The sequence below is a fragment of the Polyodon spathula genome, chromosome 3 (assembly GCF_017654505.1).
Source record: "Polyodon spathula isolate WHYD16114869_AA chromosome 3, ASM1765450v1, whole genome shotgun sequence".
In the NCBI taxonomy this organism is placed as follows: domain Eukaryota; kingdom Metazoa; phylum Chordata; class Actinopteri; order Acipenseriformes; family Polyodontidae; genus Polyodon; species Polyodon spathula.
Window position 1 is genome coordinate 53,089,950 of NC_054536.1, and position 27,790 is coordinate 53,117,739.

The 27,790-nt window shown below is 41.3% G+C and overlaps 1 protein-coding gene across 2 annotated transcripts in view; it reads right to left on the minus strand.

Moving 5' to 3' along the window:
* The window catches only part of LOC121313173 (uncharacterized protein KIAA2012 homolog), a 177,078-nt gene that overhangs the window by 144,136 nt on the left and 5,152 nt on the right, over positions 1-27,790 (minus strand). For both annotated transcript variants that reach the window (XM_041245465.1, XM_041245464.1), the window contains exons 2-4: positions 23,622-23,936; positions 19,799-19,943; positions 6,272-6,442 (exon numbers count right to left, since the gene is read on the minus strand). In XM_041245465.1, the coding sequence (XP_041101399.1) occupies positions 6,272-6,442; positions 19,799-19,943; positions 23,622-23,936 (631 nt within the window). The remainder of the gene's footprint in view (positions 1-6,271; positions 6,443-19,798; positions 19,944-23,621; positions 23,937-27,790) is intronic.

The following is a 27,790-nucleotide window of genomic DNA, read 5'->3' on the forward strand; positions in this document are numbered from 1 at the left end:
GGGTTGTGCAGCACCAAATCCATACGGGTGAAGCTCCTCCTATACGTGAGCGCTATTGCCCTGTACCACCCACTCTTTATCGGGAGATGCGGTCTTTGCTGCGGAACATGCTTGACACTGGGGTAATTAAAGAGACTAGTAGCCCATGGGCTGCCCCTGTGGTGCTGGTTCAGAAAAAAGACGGAACCTTGAGATTTTGTGTGCATTATCTCAAGTTAAATACCATCACCCTTAAGGATGCTTACCCTCTTCCCAGGATAGAGGAAGCTTTAACCAGCCTCACTTGCGCTCGGTGGTACTCTACTTTAGATTTGGCTTGTTGGGATTGGCTGGTGGAGGTGGATCCCCAAGATAAAGAAAAGACCGCGTTTAGCACACCTATGGGGCTTTACGAGTTTGAGTGTATGCCGTTTCGGCTATGTAATGCCCCTGCAACCTTTCAACGGTTGATGCAGCAGTGCCCGGGAGGTGTAATTTCAGAATCTTTACTAGTCTACCTTGACGATATTGTGTTTTCCACAGATTTTGAGACCCACTTGAAAAACCTGGAGCAGGTGTTTAAAAAGATTGAGCATTATGGTCTTAAGTTGAAGCCAGAAAAGTGTAAGCTATTTTGAAAGGAGGTTTTGGGGCTAAGACGGAAGCCATAAGAGAATGGCCTGCCCCTAAGACAGTGAAACAAGTGCGGTCATTTTTAGGTTATTGGGTACTATCGCCGTTTTATCATTGATTTTGCAAAGGTGGCATGCCCAATACGTGCTCTTCTAACTGGCCATGCATGCCATGGGAGAAGGAAGCTCTTGCCTGTTGAGTGGACAAGTGAATGTGAAGAGGCTTTCCAGCACTTGAAACAGAGGTTGCTTCAAGCACCCATCCTTGGGTTTTGGTGATTTCTACCAGCCATTCCGTCTGTATACTGATGTTAGCTTTGGGGGATTGGGTGCAGTATTGTCTCAAGTGCAAGATGGCCAAGAGCGCGTAATTGCGTATGCTAGCCGTAGTTTACACCAGTCAGAGAAAAATGATGCTAACTACAGCTCCTTTAAGTTGAAGTTGTTAGCTTTAAAGTGGGTGGTTACTGAGTGATTGAAGGTTTATTTGTAAGGGCCTGAGTTTGTTATATTGACTGATAAAAACCCTCTTGTGCACCTACAAACAGCTAGACTTGGGGCAGTGGAACAGTGTTGGGTGTCTCAGTTAGAAAACTTTCATTATACCATCAACTATCGTCCAGGGGGTATAAATATTAAAGTTGATGTGCTATCGAGATTGCCCTTAGGTGAGTGACGTGAGCTAGATTAAACTCTCCCTGATGTGACTGTGACCCAAAATGTGGCCTCAGACCTTGAAGTGACATGCCCCAGGGCTGTGGCAGCGGTGTCCAAAGACAGGGATGTTGGGGATTCTCGATGGGGTTGGGACCCTGAGAAGTGGAAAGGTCTGCAGGAACAAGAGGATGTGCTGTCCAGAGGTCGGAGGTATGTACAGGGAGGACGGCTACCCCCAGCAGAAGATCGAAAGCAGGAGAGTGCAGATGTGGTGAAATGGCTTCGGCACTGGGCCCGGTTGAAGTTATATTATGGAGTCCTGGTGCGACGTATATAAGATCCCAAGACAGGCGAGTTGTACAATCAAACCCTGGTTCCCCAGTGCCAGCGACGACGGTTGTGGGAGGAGTATCACACCCACTCAGGACACATAGGTGCAGATAAGACACTTTCCATCTTGTGCACGAGCTTCTATTGGCCGGGGATGGAGATTGAAGTGTTACCGTGGTTGGTGGCCTGTGAGCGCTGCTTTATGAGGAGAGCCAAACCAGTGAGTAAGGCGCCACTTAATCCCATTGTAACTAGTGCACCATTAGAGATAGTGGCTATGGACTTCCTGACCTTAAGTCAGCCAATGGACAGTTATCAAAATATATTGCTAGTCACAGTTTTGTTTTTTAGGTTTGCCTGGGCAATTCCCACTAGAGATCAGACTGCACAGACCACTTTACAGGCTCTTTGTAACTGGGTGATCTAGCCGTTTGGCTGCCTGGAACACTTCCATTCAGATCAAAGCCCTAATTTTGAGTCCACTGTAATGCAAGAGCTGTGCAAATATTATGGCTGCGGCAAAAGCCAAACCACCGCTTACCATCCCCAGGGCATGGGGTGTGTGAGCGATTCAATCAGACCCTGTTTGATCGTTTGGGCACCTTTTGAGGTAGAGAAACAGGCTAGATGGGTTGAATTTCTACCCAAGCTAATGCAGGCATATAATAATGCAATGCACGCATCCACTGGTTATGCATCATTTTATCTAATGTTTGAGAAGAATGCTCGATTATAGGTGGATCTGATTACAGGTTCCCTGACTGGGCGAGAAGAGGTCACTAGAGAAAAGTGGGTGCAAAAACATCATGAGAGGCTCACATATGCTTTTGAGAAAGCAGGGGAGGTCTTTGGAATGATGCAAAAGTTGTATGATAAATCGACTAGACATGCCACTGTTGGCAGGAGAGCGTGTGTTGGTCCGGACGAGGGCGCCAGCGGGGGCACGGTAAGTTAGCTGACAAGTGGGAACCCCAGCCTTGTGTAGTAGTGGGCCAGATAAGTCCCAGTGGTTCCAGACTATGTCCCCTGTAATGACCTACCAGTCAACCCTCAGTCTTTTGAAAATAACTTTTTTCCAGTTTGGGGTTTGTTTTATCAACAGGAGCCAGTGCCTAACAGAGTAGAGGCTGCAGAGCAATTAATAGGGATAGATGAAGAGCAACCCGCATTTAGACGCTCACAAAGGGAAAATCGGGGGCAACCACCCCGTAGATACCAGGAGTAGTCAGAGGTGGGAAAGGAAAAAAAAACCTTGCTAAACATATCTACTTTAAAACTAGTTGATTGAGCAGTTCCCGGGACTGGCACTGAAAAAAGCAGGGGAATATGTCACACGGGGTGACTAATGTGCAGCCATATTCATTATTTTTATAATTTATTATTTCATATATTTATATTTTTAAATGATGTAAAATGTGTATTGAATTGTTTTGAAGGTATGTTTTGATTTTGTTTGATTTCGGTGTGTTTTTATGCATGCTGCTTTTTAATATGATCCCCGAGACAATATTGGTCAAATTAATACCCCACCCCCACCCCCCCCGTTTTCCCTATTTAAGAGATAGGAAATGTTTGCAGCAGGGGCCGAGACACTAAGGAACGTGAAGCAGGCGGTAAGGAAAATGCACGCAGACGGGAAAGTAAGACACGGAGAAGACGGAACAAGGCAGAGTAAACCAAGGAACAGAGCACGAGAGGCGCTGGCAGGAAGGGGAAGCGGTGTCGAAACCGCGAACAAGAGGGCTGAAGAGGAAAACCAATGTGGTCGGGACTGTTAGTGACCAGCTGGGACCAGACCAGGGACCGGAGGACGGCGGGTCGGGGCTGCACAGTGACCAGTGTTCGTGCCATGGAGAAGAACACCCCAGACCGCTGCTGCTGCTACTGATCGACAGAGATAAGTTGCGTATTAGTTTCGCTTTGCAGTGTTTTAAGACAATTTGTTTTATTTATGCCTTGTTATTGACGATTGTTTTAGTATTTTTAGTCATTGTTTTTATACTGTTATGGTGGCTACCTATTAGGTTTTTATATTCTCAATATTTTAAAATCATAAAAGCATTTGATGGTACAGCTTTCTTGTAAGGTACAACTGTATAAATAGTATTAGCTATAGAAGGTAGGAGTTGGGGGCAAATGAGTGGGAGCGACCTGTAGCTAGTTTGTGTATTTTTGGTTGGAATTGATTTGTTTGGTCACTTGTGTTTTGTTTGTTTTTATTTTTTTGTTTGTAGAGATTATTTTAAGATTGGAGATGTTTTCCTTGTTTGATCCAGTACCTGACTGTCTGCTACAGGAGGACGCTGGACGTATTTTTTTCTGCACACTGCAGTGCACCTTTTTGTGTTTTTTAATTTTCTTTGAATGGATATTGGAGTTTGCTGGACATTAGTTTTGTTATCGTTGTAGCACTTTTTTTTTTATTTGCTACTTTGGCTTCCAGTTAACCGAGGGGGCCCTTCCTATTTTCTTTTGTTACTTTGGCTCCTAGCCGAGTGGTAGAGTTTAAGTTTAGGCTGAGTTTAAGCTGTGTTTAAGTCAAGACTGAAGACTTATTTATATACACAGGCTTTTTTATTAGCCTTTTTTATTATTACTGTTTTTTTTGTTGTTGTTTTTTTTTTTTAAATATACATGATTGGAAATATATTTACTTTTATTTAAAATAGTCTTTTTATTCTAATCTTTTTTGTGCTATTTTAATGTTTTATGATGATGTGTGCATTATGTTTTCTGTAAAGCACCTTGGGGTCTATAATGTAAGGTGCTATGAAATTAAATAAATAAATAAATAAAATAACTACCTCCCATAAAACCAGTATGCATTCACAGGAATACTAATGATTTATGGGTTCTACTTTTAGTTCACAAAAGATGCAGCAAAAAAAAGATTGTGTGCACACACTTTCAAGGGGCACTAAAATCTGCATCGTGAGTAGAATGCCCATACAATATGCTGTAGAATTCTCTTTAGCAAACCAATAATTAAGTTATGGCAAAGCATCATTTTCTTTAAGGAAAGACCGAAAACTTTTGTGAGCTATAACATTAAACAGTGTTATACTATCCCCTGGTTAGAGCTCTAACTGTATGCTAAAAATAACTTCCCTTATTTCGAGGAACATTTACATATATTTCATAAACATTATTCTGGAAACAGCAGTGAATTTGCATATGAGCCCATAACTGTGACCCAAGCATATGGTCAGGGACTGTAGAAGTCATGTGGCCATGCATTATTATTGCATATGTAACATCAGTGTCGGCTGTTTCTGGACCAATGTATGTATATTTTTAATTAATTGGGCATCTTTAACCACAAGTGTATGGATAATTTGAATTAAGTAGAATATTTTTCATCATTATCCATGCTAAAAACGGGGAATTGGCTACTTAAAAATTTACAGGAGGAACCCATACAAGCAAAAAAGATTCATGCATGGTCTGTTTTAAATCCAGCATTGTATTTCAAATTCATATTTTTACGGACGTTCACCATCATTAATCATTAAACATTACACCTAGACTGAAATATGCCAAAAAAAAACAATGGGGTATTGTGCTTTAATCGCTTGTATTAAGACTCCTATTTGCGTTTCATTTTTTCACACTACTTTTCTTTAAACTGTAGCTGTGTCTGTATATATTTTATTTTAGCATTTGTGAGGCTTTTTAAAAAAAATAATAATAATTAAGTGTGTTGGAGTGGGCACTGTTCGCACCCACTGCTATGAAACTCTTATGAGATGAGGCAAACTGTGTGTGATAATTAGAGTAATGCCAGCTCATGGTCATATAATACAGTTTATGAAATCCAGAACTCTGACTCAATTACAAAGCATTCTAAGATGTCTGGGTACCTCACAATTTTTTTACCCCATGCATTTCAGGATTATTATTGGGCTGATAGGATATAGACCTATCTGGTGTCTTCAGGAGCTGCTTCTTGTCCATATATCTCTGCATAAGTGATAGATAGATACTGTATTGTATGAATCATTAAATAAGAAGGTTCATCATGAGCACAACACAATAAGAAACCCCTCAACTGAAGTAACATGCAAACCCCCCATTCCAGCTAATCCCTGCAGCTGCCTCAGAGTGCCAAACTGGCATTTACTTCATAAGCAAATTATGCTGCCAATAATGAAGGCTTGTGATTTTTATGTAAACTAATGCAGGTGTTGTGTGTGGACATCTGCCTACTTATACGCTGGGCCAGTTTGATCACTGTGGTATTGTCCAGATTGCCCATCCAGTTTTGATGGACAATGTGGGCAATACACACTTCATTTAATTCATTTCAAATCAAATATGTTGCAGTCATGGTTTTGTTTAAAACAACCTCCTTTAGGTTAGACATCAAAATTCCATATGCACCACTGATGAAGCTACAGGCAAATGCAGAAAGAATTTCTTTTTTTTTTTTCATCATCTGATAAATAATTAGTTGTTCGTTTGTAAATATTTATTTCCCAGTGGGAGGGGGATGACTCTCCAGTTCTATAGCTGGGTAGGGCTGTGGCTGATTCAGTATTTAAAAACAGGATCTTGTGGCATCAGTCTTCAGTTCAGATTGTGCTGTCTTTAGGAAAGACAACAGATGTGAACCAGGCCAAAAGTCACAAGCCTTGCACAACTCTACCAGGATGTAGTCTGTTAGGCGTTCTTACCTGTAGTGTATGGATCACCCTCTTCTGCCAGATCCGCATAGTCCAACAGGCTGACTCGAGGAAGGTGCACTCTCAGAGGTTTTGGTGCAGCTGAAAGGTCATCGTATAGAGGTTGATACAAGTGCTGATCCTCTGGTTGGTTCTTGAAGTGTGTGTTGTCACTCATATGGACTATATGTTAAACAAAGTCAAAGAAGATACATTTTCTGTCATTATTACCACTGTGGTTCTTTTCTACCTTACCACTTGAAAATACTATTCTATTTCTTCTATGCACTGTACACAAAGACTGCATTACCATTGTAGTACCACAAGATTTCATAAGGGCAGAACTAATTCCAAATAAAATGTAGCTGCACAGCTGGCAGTTCTTATTAAAAAAAAAAAAATCTAAAAATGATGATTCATAAATCAAAAGAGATCTGCCCTCTATCTCTGAACATGGCCAGATGTACCTTTTCAATTGAACTTAATTTGGAACTTTCAGTCTAAGCTTAATAAAAAAAGAATCTTGGCTTTCAGAAGCTATAATTATGCATGCTAACAGTTGTGTGTTCTCGGTTATTTTATAAGACTAATCAAAAACATGTTCATTTTAAATAGCGCATTGACTTTTTTTTAAGTACAGCACCACAATGCAAATCCCTTTTATTTTCTGGTGACGCTATAATCTACCAATAGTGAGTGGCTCTTGATGGAGACTGCTGCTGTGGTTATAGTAAGAGTACAACTGAATTACAGGCACAGACACCCCTTCAAGGTTTCTTTATCTATGGCCAACTATTTGGAGGAAAAACAACTCGGCGCTATACATTTCCCCCCATAAAAAATGAGAAACTTTCCCCATATAAAATGGGAAAACCTGGTGAGGAGCATGACGGACAAAATTGAAATGGTGGAAATGACAAATGACAATGCAATTTGTCAAGGCAGCTACTTGATTTAGTCTTTTCAAATAACGAAGACAGAATAACTAAAACAGAGGTCAGAGAACCACTGACAAACTCAGACCACAACATGGTCTCATTTGAAGTGATGTTTAAAACCCCAAAAGTAATAACCAAAGCTATGGTTTACAATTTTAGAAAGGCAAACTATGAAGGTATGGAACAGAGACTAACAGAAGTAGATTGGAGTAAAATAGTGAAAACATCCAGAGAAAAAGGATGGCTGATTTTAAAAATGTAGTCCTAGATCAAAAGCTCAAACAAAAATTGCTAAAATGGTTTAACAGATCAATTAAAAAACATATTCAGCGAAAAAAGGCACTTTACAGAATGTTTAAAATGGACCAAAAACAAAGTATACAGAAAGAGTACATGGAACTGGAAACGCAAGTCAAAAAGGAAGTTAGAAAGGCCAAGAGAGAGATAGACTGAACATTGCTAAGGGGACTAAAGCCAATTCCAATAAGTTTTTCCAATATTACAACAGCAAGCGAACATTCAAAGAGGAGGTAAAATGTTGAATAGATGCAAATGGCAAAATGATAGACGAAGAAAAGAAAATAGCAAATATATTAAGTGATTACTTTCACAAGTGTTTACAAAGGAGGACACAGACAACGTGCCTCACATGTCAACCTGTTTTTATCCAGTTTTAAATAACTTTAGCTTAACCGAGTACTCTTTAGCATATGACATGGTTCATTTAGATTTCCAGAAAGCTTTTGACAAAGTCCTGCATAAAAGATTAATTCTCAAACTGATCACAGTAGGGATTCAAGGAAATGCATGTACATGATTGTGGAGTGGTTAACAGAAAGTACTGATTAGAGGAGAAACCTCAAAATGGAGCGAGGTAACCAGTGGAGTACTACAGGGTATTATGTCCTCTGCTTTTCCTAATCTACATTAATGACTTAGATTCTGGTATAGTAAGCAAACTTGTTAAATTTGCAGATGACACAAAAGTAGGGAGTGGCAAACACTGTTGCAGCAGCAAAGGTCATTCAAAATGATCTAGACAAGATTCAGAACTGGGCAGACACATGGCAAATGACATTTAATAGAGAAAAGTGTAAGGTACTGCATGCAGACAATACAAATGTGCATTATAAATATCATGTGGGAGTGTGACAGAAAGATGAGTTCTGGTGATGAATCTTCCTCCCAACCTGTGAGGGCGCTAAAGAACGGGAGGAGAAGCATCTGGAAGGGCTGGCCTGACAGTTCGTTTCCGGGTCAGGGAAGTGGGTCAGCCTGGAGGGAAGCGCGACTCTGTTGTAAGACCGTATTGATTTGAGAGATAAACGAGAGGCAGCTGCAAGTAATAAGGCAGCTGCAACCGTTTATCTCGATATCATGCGGGATTACATATAGGGGCCAGGGTAACGCTGGTCTTTTCCTTCGTTTGGGTTAAACACTTGGAGAGAGAAGGATCGAGAGAAGAGCTCTCGTTGTAAAAAGGAATTGCGTGTTGTGTTTGTTTTGTAATTGTCTGCGTTTTGTACCACCAGACAGTTAACTCACCTATCCGGAGCTGTCGACCAGGGTCAGCACAATCCGGATCACCACTGCACGGAACCGTCACGAAATACAGTGTCTTCACCCACCACAAGCACGTCTGCACTCACCCAGGACTGGTGACCGTGTGTTCGTTTTGTTCGGGACTGTGTCTGTGTTATTGCTATCCCCGTGCTTTACACATTGTTGTGTATAGCCGGGGATTTATTATTTAACGGTCACCAGACCTGGATTATAAATAAAAGCACCTTTTCACTGGAAACTGTTGTCTGCCTGTCACTCCTGCATCGCATCACCGTTATACCTGTTCCCCTCCACTAGCCACTTTGCCACACGTGGTGTCAGAACACGGGACTATGGACCGCAACGCGCTGGCGGAGTTGCTGCAGGCACTGGAGACCAGACGGGATGCAGAGGAGAGACGGAGGGAGGAGCGCTATACGGCGCTCATTGAACGGGTAGGGCTGATCGTTGCTGCAGGAGCGACCCCTACCGGAACATCATTGATGTCGGCCCCACGGGCCATGAAAATGACGGCGGAGGATGATCCGGAGGCATTTTTGCGTTCGGCAGCTGGCAACCGCGGCAAGCCCTGAGCGACCAGTACGCCACTGACTATGACCTAGTCAAGCAGGCTATCCTCCGTACGTCTCAACATCACCAGCGGAGACCCACCGGACGCGGTTCCGCGAGTACCGGAGAGCCCCGGAGACACGCCCCAGGGTGGTGGCACAGCGGTTGTGCGACCACATGGTCCATTGGCTGACCCCAGAGAAGAAGACCGCTCAACAAATGGGGGAAGCCATTGTGGTGGAACAATTCTGCCATGTGGTCGGCGCCGAAACTCAGGCGTGGGTACGGCGCCACAACCCTGACACCCTGGAGGAGGCGGTCAAATTGGCCGAAGATTTTGAGGACTCTTTGACGTCAGCCCGGGTCGGGATCCTGTCAGCCCCTGCCCTGCTCAGGAACCAACCTCTCCCTCCCTCTCCTCCAACACCACCACCATCACCCTCGGTCCCGGCACCCAGACCTCCCAGACCGCCGACCCCGTTGGGCCCCCTTGCCTCCCCCCCATGGAGACCGAGGATGGCCCCCAGCTGGGGTAGAGGTGTTGCCCCTGCCCCGTTGCCCTACCAGCAGCGGGACAGATATTTAACCTATGCCCCCTCTGTCCCTCCACTCTGTTTTAGGTGTAACCAGCCAGGACATAGGGCCAGGTCATGCCCCGCTGCTATGGAGTGTGACGTGGCTGCATGCAACTGGACACCTGGAACGGGTAAGCAGGGGGAAAACGGTTGGGAGGGGCCCTGTCTGATTGACGTGGTTTTAGGGAATGTGAAAACCCACGCGTTAGTGGACACAGGGTGTGAGCAGACCTTGATCAGGACAGCTCTCTTGGGCGGTATGTCGTGGCGGCCACAAGGTCAGGTGGCCATCTCCTGTATCCATGGAGACACGGCGGCATACCCCACCCTAAAAGTATATTTATCGGTAGGACCGATAAAACGTCACCTTGTAGTCGGGGTGGCGGAAAGGTTGCCGCACCCAGTTATTCTGGGCCGAGACTGGCCAAAATTCAAAGAATTGGTGCAAATAATGGCAGTCTCAGCCACACACGTAAACGTGGCAGAAAAAGGGAAAAAGGAACGGATTGGTGATGTGTTTCCTTTTCATCCTGAAATGTTTTCCCCTCTGTTCCGTCCTAGAAAAACAAATAAGGAGAGACGGACCGCGAAATGGGAGGGAGCGTCTTTGAGACAAGGCTGGGGTCTGGTGGGAGAGTGCTGTAATGGTAACAAACGCCAGTCGAAGGGAGTGGGAACGCAGTGCGACCGAGAGAGCGAGGTTACTGGGCCGACTAGGGCAGAGGTTATTCCAGCCCCTCTCAATATACCGGACCCGTGGTACTCAAGCGCGGACCTAGTGTGGGGCCAAAAGAACGACCCGTCACTGGTGCACGCTTGGGGGCAGGTCCGGTCCATTGAAGGTAAGGATGTTGATGGCGCTGGGCCGCTAGTATATCCACATTTCAGTATAAAGGGGCAATTACTATATAGGGTAAACCTAGCCGCGGGCACAGGACAGCCTGTAACACAATTATTGGTTCCCCCGTCTTGTCGGACCGAGGTCATGAGGCTGGCGCATGATATCCCTTTTGCGGGGCACCTCGGAGCCGAGAAGACGAGGGAGCGAATATTGGCTCGATTCTATTGGCTCGGTCTTCATACTGATGTGTCAAAATATGTAGCCACATGCCCAGACTGCCAGCGAGTAGCGCCAGGTCGAGTGCGCCCCGCTCCTTTGGTCCCACTGCCGATTATTTCCACTCCGTTCGAGCGCATTGCAATGGACATAATGGGCCCGTTGCTACCTTCTGACTCTGGGTATACGCATATATTAGTAGTGGTGGATTATGCAACGCGATACCCAGAGGCAGTTCCATTGAGGTCCACTAGTGCAGCTGCAATAGCCACCGAGTTAGCGCACATTATGGCTAGAGTAGGGATCCCCAAGGAGATTTTGACGGATCACGGAACCAATTTTTTGTCCAATACGTTACAGCAGGTGTACAAAATATTAAAAATACGTCCCATCAGGACGTCCGTTTATCATCCACAATCGGACGGTTTGGTTGAACGTTTTAATCAGACCTTAAAGTCGATGCTGAGGCGATTTGTAACACAGGAGCAGAAACATTGGGCATCGCTTCTTCCCTACCTCCTTTTTGCGGTGAGAGAAGTGCCGCAGAGTTCAACGGGGTTCTCCCCCTTTGAGCTCCTGTACGGCCGGCAGCCTCGCGGCATTCTCGACCTGCTGAGGGAGGGGTGGGAGGAGCACAAAGGCTCGTCTAAAAATGTAGTGAAGTATGTGCTCCTACTACGAGATCGGCTGGATTTGGTCGGTCGTTTGGCCCAAGACAACCTCAGATCGGCTCAGCACCGACAACAGCAGCATTACAACAAAAATGCACGGATTCGAACCTTTCGACCAGGGGACAAGGTAATGCTGCTACTTCCCTCATCTGAATCGAAACTGTGTGCTAAATGGCAGGGGCCGTATGAGGTGATTCGGGCTATAGGGAAAGTAAATTATGAAATTAGACAGCCCGATCGCCGAAATGAACGTGAAATTTATCATGTCAATTTATTAAAGCCCTGGCAGGCAAGGGAGGTCTTATTTATAGCCCCAGGCAATATGGAGGATGATTTAGGTCCCTGTTCAGAGACCCCGAGCACAAGAGCGATTTCTATGGGGGAACAATTGGTTCCGGATCAGCAAAGAGAGCTGCGTAAGCTTATTGAGGAGTTCAGCGATGTTTTTTCTGACGTGCCCGGCAGAACAAACTTAGTTGAATATGACATTATCTCTCCACCAGGTGTCACAGTGCGAGAGAGACCGTACCGGATCCCGGAAAGTCGACGAAGTGGCGTTCGCAAAGAGGTATGGGATATGCTCGAGCTTGGGGTGATTGAGCCTTCCAGGAGCGAGTGGTGCAGTCCGATCGTCATAGTGGCTAAGAAAGACGGCACCAACCGCTTCTGTGTGGATTTCAGAAAGGTGAACGCTATTGCTAAGTTCGATGCATATCCCATGCCTCGGGTCGACGAACTTTTAGACAGACTGGGAAAAGCGAGGTTTATTTCCACTCTGGACCTGACGAAGGGATACTGGCAAATCCCTTTAACCCGCAGCTCCAGAGAGAAAACCGCATTTTCAACACCAGAAGGGCTGTTCCACTTTAAAACCATGCCGTTTGGGCTACATGGTGCGCCCGCTGCCTTTCAGAGACTGATGGACCAGGTTTTACGCCCACATCATGAATATGCAGCAGCGTATATTGATGACGTGGTGATTTACAGCTCCACCTGGCGAGAGCATTTGGCTAGGGTTGCAGCCGTTCTTCAGTCTCTAAGGGCAGCCCGGCTGACAGCTAACTTGAGGAAATGTGCGTTTGCCAAAACAGAGACTCAATATTTGGGATTTTTAATGGGGAATGGAAGGGTGAGACCTGTAGTCACCAAAATCCAGGCTTTGGTTGATGCAGCGATCCCCAAAACCAAGACTCAGGTGAGGTCACTACTGGGCTTAGCCGGTTATTACCGCCGCTTCATCCCCGAGTACGCCACAGTGGTTAACCCGTTAGTCGACCTCACCAAAAAGAGTGCTCCAAATTTAATTAAATGGTCAGCTGAGTGTCAGGGAGCGTTTGATACTATTAAGCGTACACTTTGCCAGGCCCCCACTCTTATTACTCCAGATTTCACCAAGAGATTCATCCTCCACACCGACGCATCGAATGTAGGTTTGGGTGCAGTCTTGTCCCAAAAAGTAGCTGGAGTAGAGCACCCGATATTATACCTCAGTAAAAAAATGTTACCTCGGGAACGCAACTACTCCGTAGTCGAAAAAGAGTGTTTGGCCATTAAATGGGCTACTCACTCTTTACGATACTACCTGCTGGGACACTCATTCGATCTGGTCACAGACCACGCCCCACTCAAGTGGTTAAGCACAATGAAGGACAGCAATGCCCGGATAACTCGGTGGTATCTGGCATTGCAGCCCTTCATGTACCACATGGTACACCGTGCGGGGAAAGACCACCAAAATGCGGATTATTTTTCCCGGGAGGGGGGAGTAATGGGGAAGGTAGATTTAGCCGAGTGTTCCTTCGGCTCCACTCTGAGCGGTGGGATATGTGACGGAAAGATGAGTTCTGGTGATGAATCTTCCTCCCAACCTGTGAGGGCGCTAAAGAACGGGAGGAGAAGCATCTGGAAGGGCTGGCCTGACAGTTCGTTTCCAGGTCAGGGAAGTGGGTCAGCCTGGAGGGAAGCGCGACTCTGTTGTAAGACCGTATTGATTTGAGAGGTAAACGAGAGGCAGCTGCAAGTAATAAGGCAGCTGCAACCGTTTATCTCGATATCATGCGGGATTACATATAGGGGCCAGGGTAACGCTGGTCTTTTCCTTCGTTTGGGTTAAACGCTCTCGTTGTAAAAAGGAATTGCGTGTTGTGTTTGTTTTGTAATTGTCTGCGTTTTGCACCACCAGACAGTTAACTCACCTGTCCGGAGCTGTCGACCAGGGTCAGCACAATCCGGATCACCACTGCACGCAACCGTCACGAAATACAGTGTCTTCACCCACCTCAAGCACGTCTGCACTCACCCAGGACTGGTGACCGTGTGTTCGTTTTTTGTTCGGGACTGTGCCCTGTTTTTGCTATCCCCGTGCTTTACACATTGTTGTGTATAGCCGGGGATTTATTATTTAACGGTCACCAGACCTGGATTATAAATAAAAGCACCTTTTCACTGGAAACTGTTGTCTGCCTGTCACTCCTGCATCGCATCACCGTTATACCTGTTCCCCTCCACTAGCCACTTTGCCACAGGGAGACACTGAAATTGCAGAAGGAATCTATGAAAAAGACCTAGGAGTTTATGTTGACACAAAAATATCGAGACAATGTGTGGAAGCTATAAAAAAAGGTCAACAAGATGCTTGGATATATTGTGAAAAGTGTTGAATTTAAATCAAGGGAAGTAATATTAAAACTGTACAAAGCCTTATTAAGACCTCCTCTTGAATATTGTGTTCAGTTCTGGTCATCTCGCTACAAAAAGGATATTGCTGCTCTAGAAAGAGTACAAAGAAGAGCGACCAGGATTATTCCGGGTTTAAAAAGCATGTCATATGTAGACAGGCTAAATTAATTGAATCTATTCAGTCTTGAACAAAGAAGACTATGCGGCAACCTGATTCAAGCATTCAAAATTCTAAAAGGTATTGACAATGTCGACCCAAGGGACTTTTTCAACATGAAAAAAGAAACAAGAACCATGGGTCACTAATGGAGATTACACAAAGGGGTATTCAGAACAGAAAATAGGGGGCACTTTTTTACACAGAGAATTGTGAGGGTCTGAAACCAACTCCCCAGTAATGTTGTTGAAGCTGACACCCTGGGATCCTTCAAGAAGCTGCTTAATGAGATTTTGGGATCAATAAGCTACTAACAACCAAATGAGCAAGATGGGTCAAATGGCCTCCTCTCGGTTGTAAACTTTCTTATGTTCTTAATTTTCGTCAAAATAACTGTGATTAGTACTTACGGGTGAAAAGAGGTTTAACACCACCTCTAAATAATAGTAAATGTACTGTAAATGAATTCTATATGATTAAATTGTTTTATTAAATGCAATTTTATTTACCTGCAGAACTTCTGACAAACAGCAGCTATTTTTTTGTCCTGAACACAGAAGAACTCATTATCTCAGTGTAGATTTGGTCTGTCGCCATAACAGTTTGATTTCTAATCATCGAGCGGCTGTATGGCAACCAGAAGTAATGACTGATTACTGGCTCTCTTTACAAGGAGGAGGGAATTCTGCTGTCTGGTTTCTTCAACAGTGGCTTTATTATTGGGATACCACTAATAAAGACTGGTGCCTATTGCATGCTTTCTACCCACAGGAGACTTTTCAGACAGCTGAGAAATGATGCAGAGCAATAAAGAACATAAGAAGAGATGCTACTGTGTGTGTGTGTGTGTGTGTGTGTGTGTGTATATATATATATATATATATATATATATATATATATATATATATATATATATATATATATTAAACTGAAAATTCTCAGTATCTTTAACAGGTCATTTCAATTGCGGGTATCGCTGTTGTTATTTAATACATTGCATGGTTTTCCAATTTGTATGCGCCAAGAGAGTAACAAAAGTGTAGACAGTAGACATGCTGTAAGACTGACATAATAATATTTGCACACATATTTAAAAACTACAATAAAAAACAAAGCTATGCTGCTTTAAGTGCTTTTACTAGTGAAAAAAATGGTATTATTCTATTGGGCTAGTACTTCTCTACTTTTATTCTTTCTTGTTATGCTTTTTAAGCTTTAAACCTGCCAACATACTGTTTAGCAACATATATACTGATTGTTTCCTGAAGAATGTATTGATAAAATTAGTTTTTTCTTCAACAAAATAAAAAAAAAAAAAGTTTTAATACAAAGGTCCTCTGAGCAGACTTTATCGGACAATCTGGACTTTGGACCTAATGCTAGACTCCTGTAGACAAGGAAATATAAACATATGAGGTGACATGTTGAAGACCTGACTAAACTCAAAATATATTTGAATATCATGAAAAATGTGCTGGTATATTGTAGTAGCTTTGCAGCTTTGTTTTAAGGTCTTCCAGCCAGTCTCATCTCTTTTTGTTTGTCACCAACATCTTAAACAAGAATACCTTGCTGAACAGTTATTGTTAAGCAAAAGATGGCTGGTGGCAAATTACTTTTTGTCCTGGCTGTAGCAAAGGGGTTACAATTTTGAATTATTGTTTTAGCTTGATTCATTTAAAAACATGCCACTTCAGCAGTTCACAGGAGTTATGACATCAATCAATCTTTATTTTTATATATAAAGCCTTTCACGATAGATCACCACAAAGCCCTTTACAAAGATAATAATAAACATTAATAAATATTACAAAAACAATAAGCAGTAAAAGTGAACAACAGACTAAAAACATAACAATAAAACAGTAAAACAAGCAAGAAATGGTAAGAAAACATTTTAAGATATATAAGATGGATTATAAAAATGTGTTTTTAATCTAGTTTTGAAGGCAGCAACAGTGGGAAGGCAGCAACTTTCCTTACAGAACAAGGCAGGTCAATTTAGGAGCTTTATAGCTGAATGCTCTACCACCTGTGGTATTTTCTTCTGAATTTTGGGAAAAGTAAGTAACCTGGCATCCTGTGATTGGCATGACCGTCTAGGAACATATGAGGCAAAAAGGCCATTTAAGTAAGATGGGGCAAGGCCATAAGTTAAAAGCAACGCCTTAAACTCTATCCTAAATCGGACAGGAAGCCAGTACAAAGACGCTAGCACAGGGGTAATGTGTTCTTGTCTCTTAGTCCCAGTTAAAACTCTAGCAGCAGCATTTTGTACAAGTTGCAGGTGAGAAATAACATGACTACGAGTACCAGAGAAAAGGGCATTACAGCAATCAATCCTAGAAGATACAAAAGCATGCATCAATCTCTCAGCATCGGGTCGGGAAAGAATACTTTTCAATTTGACAATATTTCTTAGATGAAAGAGATTTTGTTAACATTTCTAATGTGTGCTGTTCAAAAGAAAGATCCGGGTCAAAGATCACATCTAAGTTTTTAATTTCCACTCCAAATTCAATGAAAAAAATCAGATGAATGTGTATTATTTTGTTGTTTCTGAGATCCCAGAATTATCACATGTTTTATATGAGTTTAACATAACAAAGTTTTTAAACATCCAATTTTTGGTGTCAGCAAGACAAATATTTAAAATATTTGCAGCAGAGGTGTCAAGCAACCTGTTTGAGAGATAGGTATAATTGGGTATCATCAGCGTAACAATGAAAATTAATGCAATATCTACAAATAATGTTGCCCAACGGTAGCATATACAAAGAAGACAAAATTGGTCCAAGAATTGAGCCCTTTGACAAAAAAAGTCTCCTCGATTTTAACAAATTGAAGCCTGTTTGAGAGATCAAAACGAAGACAGGGCTAAAATTTCAAATTATGAACAACCTTCTATGTTCTCGTTATTAAGAGCAAATTCTTTACCAAAGATGGTAGCAATACCACCACCTCGTCCTTTAGGACACAGCCTCTGATAGAAGGAGAACTGTCGGACAGGCCTCTACTAGCGGTGCTTTCTCATCCTACTTCAGCCACGTCTCCACTGAAGTTAAAATATCTAAATTTGATCCCAAAGTGACGTTAATTAAGACAGATTTATTCCCCACAGATCTTGTTAGAGCTATCACGGTTACATCGTATTAACTTTAATTACATTTTCCGAAAATAGACCCCAGGGGGTAGATGGAAATTGACAACAGGGAATTGACACTACCTTAATAGAATAATTCATTTGTGGATTTTGATCATGTGGCTTAAGTTCGTGAAACAACTGCTGTTGATATATTCAATCAAACGTTTTTATGATAATTCTCTATATTTTCTGCCAATCTGACCAAACCCTTCCTAAAGAACCCAGGTCTTTCCCAAAAACTATCCCAGTTGTCAATAAAGCCCAGATTCCTTGAGGCACACCAGTCTGCCAGCCAGCTATATAGAGAAAGTAGTCTACTAAAAGCTTAACAACTCCTCCTACAGCAGGTATAGGATTATATGTTTTCCTACTAGATTTTCCACCTGAGCAGCAATATCAAGAACTCGAGCACCTGGAAAACATTTAACAGATATTTTCTGAGTGTTAATGAATGCTGTGCTGGCATTTTTAACAATAGAGTCACCAACTAAGAGCACTTCTCAGGAAGTAATTTCATGTTCGTTATGATTAATGAGAGCATTAAATCTGTTATTCATGACGAGTTTTGGAGACACAGACGAAGAAACCCTGACCTCAGATCTAACAGATACCCAGTGATCTCCACCTACTGGGGGTGAAGAACAGACACCTTGTTCAGAAACTATAACTAAAACTGAGAACGGGCTCTGGTTTCACTCACTCTCTATCCTGGAATCAGGTAGGATTTCCGTGTGCTACTTATTCGCTGCCCACCCGCTGCCAAACTGCTGCCACCATACCACCGGGGTAAATGTAATACTTTGAAAATGATATAGCCTGGAAGGACAGCTTCAGTTTAAAACATTATTAAGGACCAAGTCCTGCTGGGTTTAGTAATGGTAAAGCATACTCAACATTGCAGCCAATGTAATGATGTCCTGTAAGTGGTCCGTGTGAGGGTGGAGTTCCAGGGGTTGCTTTCACTGATGGGCTATGCTGAGCTTGCTGCCCTTACAGATTTTTTATGTGAACAGGAAATACACTTCTGAAAATAGATATTGCATGCCCAATATTACAGTGGTACTTGGAAAAAATCAGTTCAGAGTTTTTGTTTAATCCTTCCCAGATACATGCTGTTTGGTGATCTGGTAGTGGATTTAGAGTTGTCCAAACCACTGGCCATCTGCTGTAAATCCCTCTAAATGCTAATTGCAGGGCACTTCATGCTTTTCAGCTCTACCCAAATCTTCTTTTGGGATTTTTCAATGCCTCCCGAGTAAGAAGATATAATTAAGTTATTCAGCAGTATATTATTGCCTGGTATATATTAAATCAGACAATTGGCAGGTTTTGTCAGCAGCTGACGGCGTACGGCAGATACAATATCAGTACTGCAGTGATGCAACTGCTTTATCAATAGAAATGAGCAGGCTCAAATTACATCCAGGATATTTGTAGATAGCAGGAATTACTGCATTCACATTCACTGTCCTATTCACAATCGAGAGCTAGAATAATGTTGCTTTTTAGAACTGCATTACTGATAGTTATTACAAAGGTGATAGCAATTTATGCAATTGATCCTATGCTAAACATGCATGTTAAGGCATTGTTCTCTTCCAGACTCTGTGGTACCATGTGGTACTTATTATCTCATATTAAGCCCAGAGCTGTGTGGAATATGTTTTGTCCTGTTGTTTACCTTTATAAATATCTTGGTATAGATAATTTACCCATCTTCAAATACAAACAAAAAGATACCATTGGAGATCGCATTCATGATCAAATCACACTCTAGAGGAGCCAGATATTAGACAATATTTCCAAGAGTTTAATGTTTGTATCTTTTGTCAAAAGAAAGGTTAAGGAATAAAAACTTACAACATATATTCTAGGCAAATGGGGTTGTCACCTTCAAATATGGCTTCCAAGAATGCTAGTACTGCTATTAAAACAATATTCATAATACATTCCATAGTTTGACAATTCCAATTTCAGTTTCGATTTGATTCTATTAACCAGACTTAAATAAGACAAGGGCTTTCAGAATTGTATTATGTTATAATTGTATTGTTCCAATAATTTGATAGTTATTCTAATATGCACATGTTTCTCTTAATTTCCACTTACAATGAAGAAGAGACTTTAGGGGTCTTGTGATTGTTTGCATTTCAATCTAATAAATAGACTTCAAATTATTATTTTCATAAGGAACCTGAATTGTACCTGCATCTTTCAACTTATTCAAAGTTTTCTTATCCAAGTTAACGGACCAGCTGGACAGGTAGCACTTTGCAGAGTAGCCAGGTTGCATTCTGCAATCTTCATGGAGAGCGCTGTTGGGGTCCACCAGTAGTAAGGAACTGTGATTCTGTGGTTTTAAAACACCATGGGAAAATATTAGCTTGAGGGTCCATATTATATGAAAAGTAGATACTACAGTTCTTAAGTAAAAATCTGCTTCCCCTAGATAATTTTCTGATGAAACTGAATGAGCTAAAGCTGGAGTTGCCAATCTCCAGGCCTGAGGCCGTATCCAGATCTCCAGAGTTTGAGTCTGGCTTCTCGCCCTCTCTGAAGAAACCAGACTCATTTGGCAGGCACATGCAACTGACAGCCATTTTCCTTAACCTTGGGATACAGCGAGAGGCTATATATATATATATATATATATATACACAGTGCCTATAGAAAGTCTACACCCCCTTTCAAAATGACCTTATAGCCTGAAATTAAAATGCATTAATATACAGTATATATATTATTTTTCATTTATCTACACATCCTACAAATTCTATATATTTGTAGAAAATTAATTAAAACTGAAATAGCTTGGTTGGATAAGTATCCACCCCCCTTGTAATAGCAATCCTAAATTAGCTCAGGTGTAACCAATTGCCTTCAAAATCACAGGCCAAGTTAAGTGGCCTCTGCCTGTGTTAAATTGTAGTGATTCACATAATTTCAGGATAAATTCAGCAGTTCCTGTAGGTTCCCTCTGCTGGGTAGTGCATTTCAAAGCAAAGACTCAACCATGAGCACCAAGGCACTTTCAAAAGAACTCCGGGACAAAGTTGTTGAAACGCACAGATCAGGGGATGGGTATAAAAAAATATCGAAGCCTTGACTATCCCTTGGAGCATGGTTAAGATGATTATTAAGAAGTAGAAGGTGTATGGCACCATGTAACAGAATGGCATGCATGGTGACGTCAGTCCCGGAAGAAGTGAGTGAGTGAAAACATGCTGCTTTTACAGAGACTCGATTGCTAATCAATCATTCAATTGGAGTCGCAGTACAACTGCACGTGAATTAATAAAAGTGCAATTCCCCGTGCTCACATATTATCACTTTTTACTTGCCTAAATACAAATATACATTTTAAACACTCGTGTTACACAGACCCGTTTATATCCCGTGTACCAATGACTATACACCAACATTAACACACTACATACAACACCAAATACACACAGGGGCGGGCACTTTGCCACACACCACTAAGACCCTGCCTAGATAAGGCCGTCCCTCAACTGGATGACCGAGCAAGAAGGAGACTGATCAGAGAGACTACCAAGAGGCCAATGGCAACTTTACAAGAGCTACAGGTTTTTATGGCCAAGACTGGTCAAAGTGTGACAACAATATTCCAAACACTCCACAAATCTGTCCTGTATGGTAGGGTGGCAAGAAGGAAACCATTACTCAAGAAAGCCCATCTTGAACCCTGTCTGAAGTATGCAAAAACACTCAGGAGATTATGTAGCCATGTGGCAAAAAGTTTTGTGGTCTGACAAAATTAAAATGGAACTTCCTGGCCTAAATGCAAAGCGTTATGTTTGGCGCAAACCCAACACAGTGCATCACCCAAAGAACACCATCCCTACTGTGAAGCATGGTGGTGGTAACGTCATGTTATCGGGATATTTCTCATCGGAAGGGACTGGGGCACTTGTCAGGATAGAAGGGAAAATTAATGGAGCAAAGTACAGAAAAGTCCTTGAGGAAAACCTGCTGCCCTCTTCAAGAAAGCTGAAACTGGGACGGAAGTTCACCTTTCAGCATGACAACGACACAAAGTACACAGCCAAAGCTACGCTGGAGTGGCTAAGGAACAAAAAAGTAAATGTCCTTGAATGGCCCCGACCTAAATCCAATTGAACATTTGTGGCATGACTTGAAGATTGCTGTCCATCAACGCTCCCCAAGGAACTTGACAGAGCTTGAACAGTTTTGTAAAGAAGAATGGTCAAATATTGCCAAATCTAGATGTACAAAGTTGGTAGAGACCTATCCCAACAGACTCGCAGCTGTAATTGCTGCCAAATGTGCTTCCACCAAATATTAACTCATGGGGGTGGAGACTTATACAATTATGATCTTTCAGTTTTGTATTTTTAATATATATATTTTTTCTCACTAAAAACGTTTTCCCCTTAACAGTGTGGAGTATGGTGTGTAGATAAGTGGAAAAAAATCCTCATTTAAATGCATGAAACTCGGAGACACTGACACAACAAAATGTGAAAAAAGTTCAAGGGGGTGTAGACTTTCTATAGGCACTGTATAAGCTATACAACTTTAGCCAAACGTTTGCATCACCTAGAATTTTTGGGATTGAAACATAATTAAGCAAAAACAACTATATCAACATTATTTATCATCATGTAGTCAAAATTATATCGCAAACGACTACCTGAAGCCATAAGTATATGGAAAACTACAATACGGTATGTAATTCAATATTCTAAAGTAACATTATTCAGTGGGTTTCATTCAACTTTTTGAAGCAAAATGTATTAATTCTATAGGGCGATGCAAAACTTTTGTTTATAGCTGTATTTTGAAGAAACAAACACAAGACAAACATTATCAGTAATCAAGCAATTATAACTTTGAATATAAGGCTCTTTTAGTCATACAAGTTCAGAGGAGCAGTTCAAAAATAATTTCCAGAAGGATGTGGTTAAAGCTGACTGTTTTTTTTAAGGGGAATGTACCATTTAAACAGTTTAGCCATCTTGGTAAACCTTATTTGCTCTAGCTTTTTTTTTTTGTTTGTTTTACAAATATACAAGTAAATATATTCTAGAACACCTTATTCGCTATAGAATAAGGTTATAAGCCCTCAGCTAAACCGGAGGGGCCCTATTTTATTTATCCAATAAATAGGGCCCTATCTGGCTGTAATTTGCATTTATAGATATACACTTAAGAGACTAACATCCAGCTAACTATACATTTGCGTGGTCTCCCACCTTTACTGACTATGAAATATCTGTATTCTCTGGCAATCCCCCACATTTGTCTAGTTACCAATAAGATATATTTCAGGAGATGGTTCATTGGAGGATCTTTAGAAATCTGATTGCTGGCAGCAGTAAAAGGAACAGCATAATCACACGACAATAAGGGAACAGCAGGACTCGTACTGCGGCTCTCTATTGCCATGAGAGTACAATCCATACTGCTAGGTTTTTATTTAGAGCAATATGTATCATTCTCTATAGGTGAGAGATCTATTCAGTTTCACAGAAGTACTTTTACTCCAGTCAAAGAAACTCCATCTCAACAACGTTGTCTGAATTCCTGATGAACACGAATGACAGAAGCCAGACCTGTGTTTGCTGTGTGGATATTTATAGGACGCAGCCAATAATAAAGTGAAGGAAACATTTCTGCATAGCTACCAACAACAATTAAAAACAAATGACCTCTATATTTGTCGGTCATTTCACATGTGGTCGTCATAGTAAACTGATAGATTTTAGCTGCACTTTTGTCTGCTTCATTTATTAAGCTGGTGTGTTTTCCAAATATATATGGACTTGTTATTGAACAAAAATGTCTGTACTTCTAATTTAGAAAAAAAACAGTAAGAAGTGTAATTGTTGTAAATAGGCATCAGAGGCTGGTTGAATTGACTCAATGGCATGGTTGACTCAAAAGCTTATGGGCCATTAAAGAAACACAACTATGACAAATTTAAATTCAAAGCAACCCATTTATGAGAGAGAGAGGGGAATTTTGCTTCAAAAACAATACTGACTTGATGGCATCTGTATTTGAGAATGGCATTTGTCAAGCTGCTCAGGGTCTGCAGCTGTTCTGTTACATCCCTGCTAAGGGACTCTGCACCCTTTTCTTTTCTGCGCCTCTTGGGTTTTATCTTTTCAGCCTTGATGGCCAGGTCTTCTGAATACAGAGCAAGTGCTCCTTTCTTTGTGGCGATCATCTTGGTTACAGGAACAACTCTAGGTTTTTGCTTAGAGGTTATTTGATATGGAGCTGTTACATGGTGAAGAGGAGGCAGGTACAGTTTCTCTGAGCTATGTGCAAGTCTTCTGTTCAGGTTTAAATATTCCTAGGGGGAAACAAAAATGCATCTGTTGTAAAAGTAAGTTAAAACATGTATTGTTTTTCACAAACTTTAGATTCAGCTTTGCCACATTATGATGCCTTACTGAACTATAATCTGTAAAAATTGCAATAGAAAATACAACAGTGACAGTATACAAAACATTTAAACTGCCACTGCAATTTAAACTGAACTCTAGGTGACCTGAAAAACCTTTACTTATGTAAAAAGTACATTTCATATAAAGAGTTCAGTGACACATTGTACAAAAAAATATTCTAGTTCAATTGCATGTTAAACTAACATTCAGAATACTGCCTCTGTTATATTCTGTCTGTACAACTGTCCCCAAAACAAGGTCACATGACATGACCAGCAGTTTCTGGGGGGGGTGGTGGGTGGGGGTGGGAACCCCCCACCCCAGGGGGAATATTTATCCTACTGGGGGCTTAGGTGGGGAGTAATTGTGCTCTTTAACAAGAAAAGCAATACTATCTTGTTACAGTTATCCTGAGGATCACAAACTGGAAGGAAGCATGTCATACAAACATTAAATACATACAGAATGGACAGGCCAGCAATTGCAAGGTGGTCCTTTCCATTCTAATACCTCTAAAAGCAATGAATTAGGCTTTTACAAGGATTTATCAAATCAATAGCTTGATTTCTCGATATACAATTGATGTTAATACAGACCATCTAGTTTACATTAACTGTCTGGGATAGATCACCATTTATTGGGTTTACAGTGAATTGTTAGCTCCTGTCTAAATAGTTTGTATTTTTTTGTAGCAGCACTGCTATTAACTCAAAGTATCTTAATTAGTTTGGGTGAGTAATTGCAAAAAAATCTTATTTCCAGAAAATGAATTAGGACAAGCAGGTTATATGTAGACCATACTGAAATTTGACAACAGTTCACACTTAGCATCTGTTACCACCCTGATGCAATTACATGTTCACTATTAGCTACTGTGTCAGAAAGAAAAGAAATTGTACTATGCCACCAAAACTACTTTAAAAAAAAGTTGGCCTTTACTTTCTGTTGCCTGGCACTGATACAGCAGTCTCATCTCATTCTTAAACAAGAATTCAAACAACCTTTGACCTAAATGTTTTCCTTTTCTTAGTTTAATTTCATAACCAACACAAGACAGCACACATGGTAACTTTTAATAGTACAGGAAGTTGCCAGTATGTAATAATTGCCACACTATTTCAGTATTTACTTTGCTATCAAAATTCCAAGAAAACAGCCAGTTTGTTAAATCACACAATACAAGCAACCCATAAAATTACATCTCACAGGACCATAGAATGCAATAAAGTATTGTATATAACTTGTAAATAGTCAAGAGGTCTGTGACAAGGTAGCTGAGTGGATACAGGTGCAGAGGTGATGCAGTGCAGGAATGAAACGCACAGAGACTGTAATCCGGTTTGGAAAGGGTTGTTTTATTCCAGGTCTGGTGACCAACAACAGTAACGGCAAACAATAAACTGGTTTGCAGACCCAAAAAAACACGTATCTGCCCCACAATAGTACATACAGTCACCAGTACTGGGTGAGTGCAGCAGTGCTCATGGAGAGTGATACAGGTTATTTGGTACAGTTGTAAATTGCTGTTCCAGCTTTAGTGCTTGTCTTCGGCGACAACTCCGGAATCGTGTTAGCTGTCTAGCGTGGTATAACAAACAAGACAATTACACACAGACAAACAAAGAAAATACTCACAAAACTGTTTTACGAATCACAGTCCTTCTTGTTTTTTAAATACAAACCAAATACAAGGAACAGATTGCGATTCTCTGTCCCCTTTTATGCTGTCACACATGACCCCTTGGTAAACGAGTGCAACCGCTTCTCCAATCTGCAGCTGCCACGTCGTTTCCCTTCCAGGTCAATACGTTCTTGCAATGGAGTCTCGCCTTCTTTCAGACTGGCAGACTTCCCGACCCTGGTAAAGATCTGTCAGACCAGCCCATCCAAAGAACTCTGTTCTCGCTGCTCAGCGCCCTCATAGGTCTTGAGGGCGATTTACAACCAGGAATCATTGTATTTCTGTCACAAGGTCTTTATACCCTGCTTATTTAATATGGGAAATAGATATGCAGCAGAGTGCACACTGTGGACAGGTAGACAGCTTCAATGCAGGTGACCTTTGACTAAGGCTTAAAATACATTTTAAACCAATGTAAGCAGCTTGTGTTGACTGCACTTTTACAATACATAGGCAACTTCCACTAAGCCATGTAAAATGTAATTATGTTATCAGCCTGTCTGAGACCAACCACTATTACTAAAGCTGCTCTTAGCTGGTTTATCTCATGTCTATTTCCTTCATTTCAGGATTTTAATTATTTAAGCTAATGGTCAATTGTTGGTTCCCTCTTACTTAGTTAGAACTCCCATCCATATATTTCCTTATGCGTACAATGCTGCTAGATGTATTGCCAATCCTCTGGGAAACAAAGGTCTTTCTAAAGAAACTTGGTATTTGCTACAGTGAAATGTGTTTGTTGATAACATTAAATGGAACTGTACTCAAAATAACAAGGTTCTCTAAATGGTCTGTATACATAACAAATGTGTCTAGCTGCGCCAAGTTTGTTAAAAAGTCAAGCGTTTGGTGAGTATTTCAATTTTTTTGTCAGCTTTCTGGATAACCTGGAAATGCAGGCCACTGCCATAATGATCCTTTCTGGCGCTGCTGTTATGTCATACCGTTGAGAGCCACCCACACCAGTGAACGCCGGCAGGGTGAGTTGTGTCGGAATGCAAAGCGTTTGGGTACGAAAATAATAAAAGGAAAAACAGAAACAAAAAGTATTTGTGTGTGCCTAAGCCTTTAAACCAAGAAAGGGCGGCCTAACAAAACAATGGCTACATATAATAGAAATGGGACATCCGCTCAATAGAATACTATGTGTGAGTATAGAACGAGTCAACGACAGGACGGCACACACAGCGTGACGGAAGAGAGCTCCAATACATTAAATGATCATTTATTTTAATGGTTTTTATACGATATACTGCTCAAGGAGAGGCTGAAAATGCATCAAAAGCTTTAGTTAACATGTTTTCGATTTAAATGGTTATAGATTTATTTGCATTACAGTTCCCCTTTAAACAATATCGGTCTGACGATTTAAAATGTTGTATTTTAAGAACAAAAAATCATATTCAAACCACAAAATTCCCTGTTATTTCCCTGAAGAAGTCTCTCTGCTTAAGATGTTTATATAATCAAAAATAGTGCTTGCTTACTTCAGTACAAGTTATTGTTTTATGTGTAAACTCATGCTATGGGTACAGGGAAAGCATGTCAAATATTACAATGCTTTGTATAAGGGGCCATCGGCTACCGAATTCCCCAAAAAATCGAAAGGTGGTGTGAGCGGATGGAAACCCCAATAATAATCCTAAATGACCACCAATAAAGTATAACTGCTGTGATACATTTTTGCACCACATGAATTTAAGACAGTATGCGCACTGCAATTAACTTTAACATAAGGACTAAGTGTATGTGTGTGTGTGTGTATATATATATATATATATAACAGGTAAACCAGGCTCACTCTCTGCAGTTCATTAACCCCTTTAAAATCAGACCCCGGATACAGGAACTTGGTTTCAAAAGCGCTGACGCGCTAATTTTCTTTTTTAATAACACAAAAAATAAAGAAAACGAAAATAAACACCTAACTCTTTCTGAGTACTAACTAAACACAAACTGGAACTCTAAACTAACAACCGGACTGCTAGGCTGTTTACCAGCTAAAACAAAACACAGTTGTACAAATACGTTTCACAAAAACACTTTCACACTGTACTTTTTCCTTACAATTGAGCACAC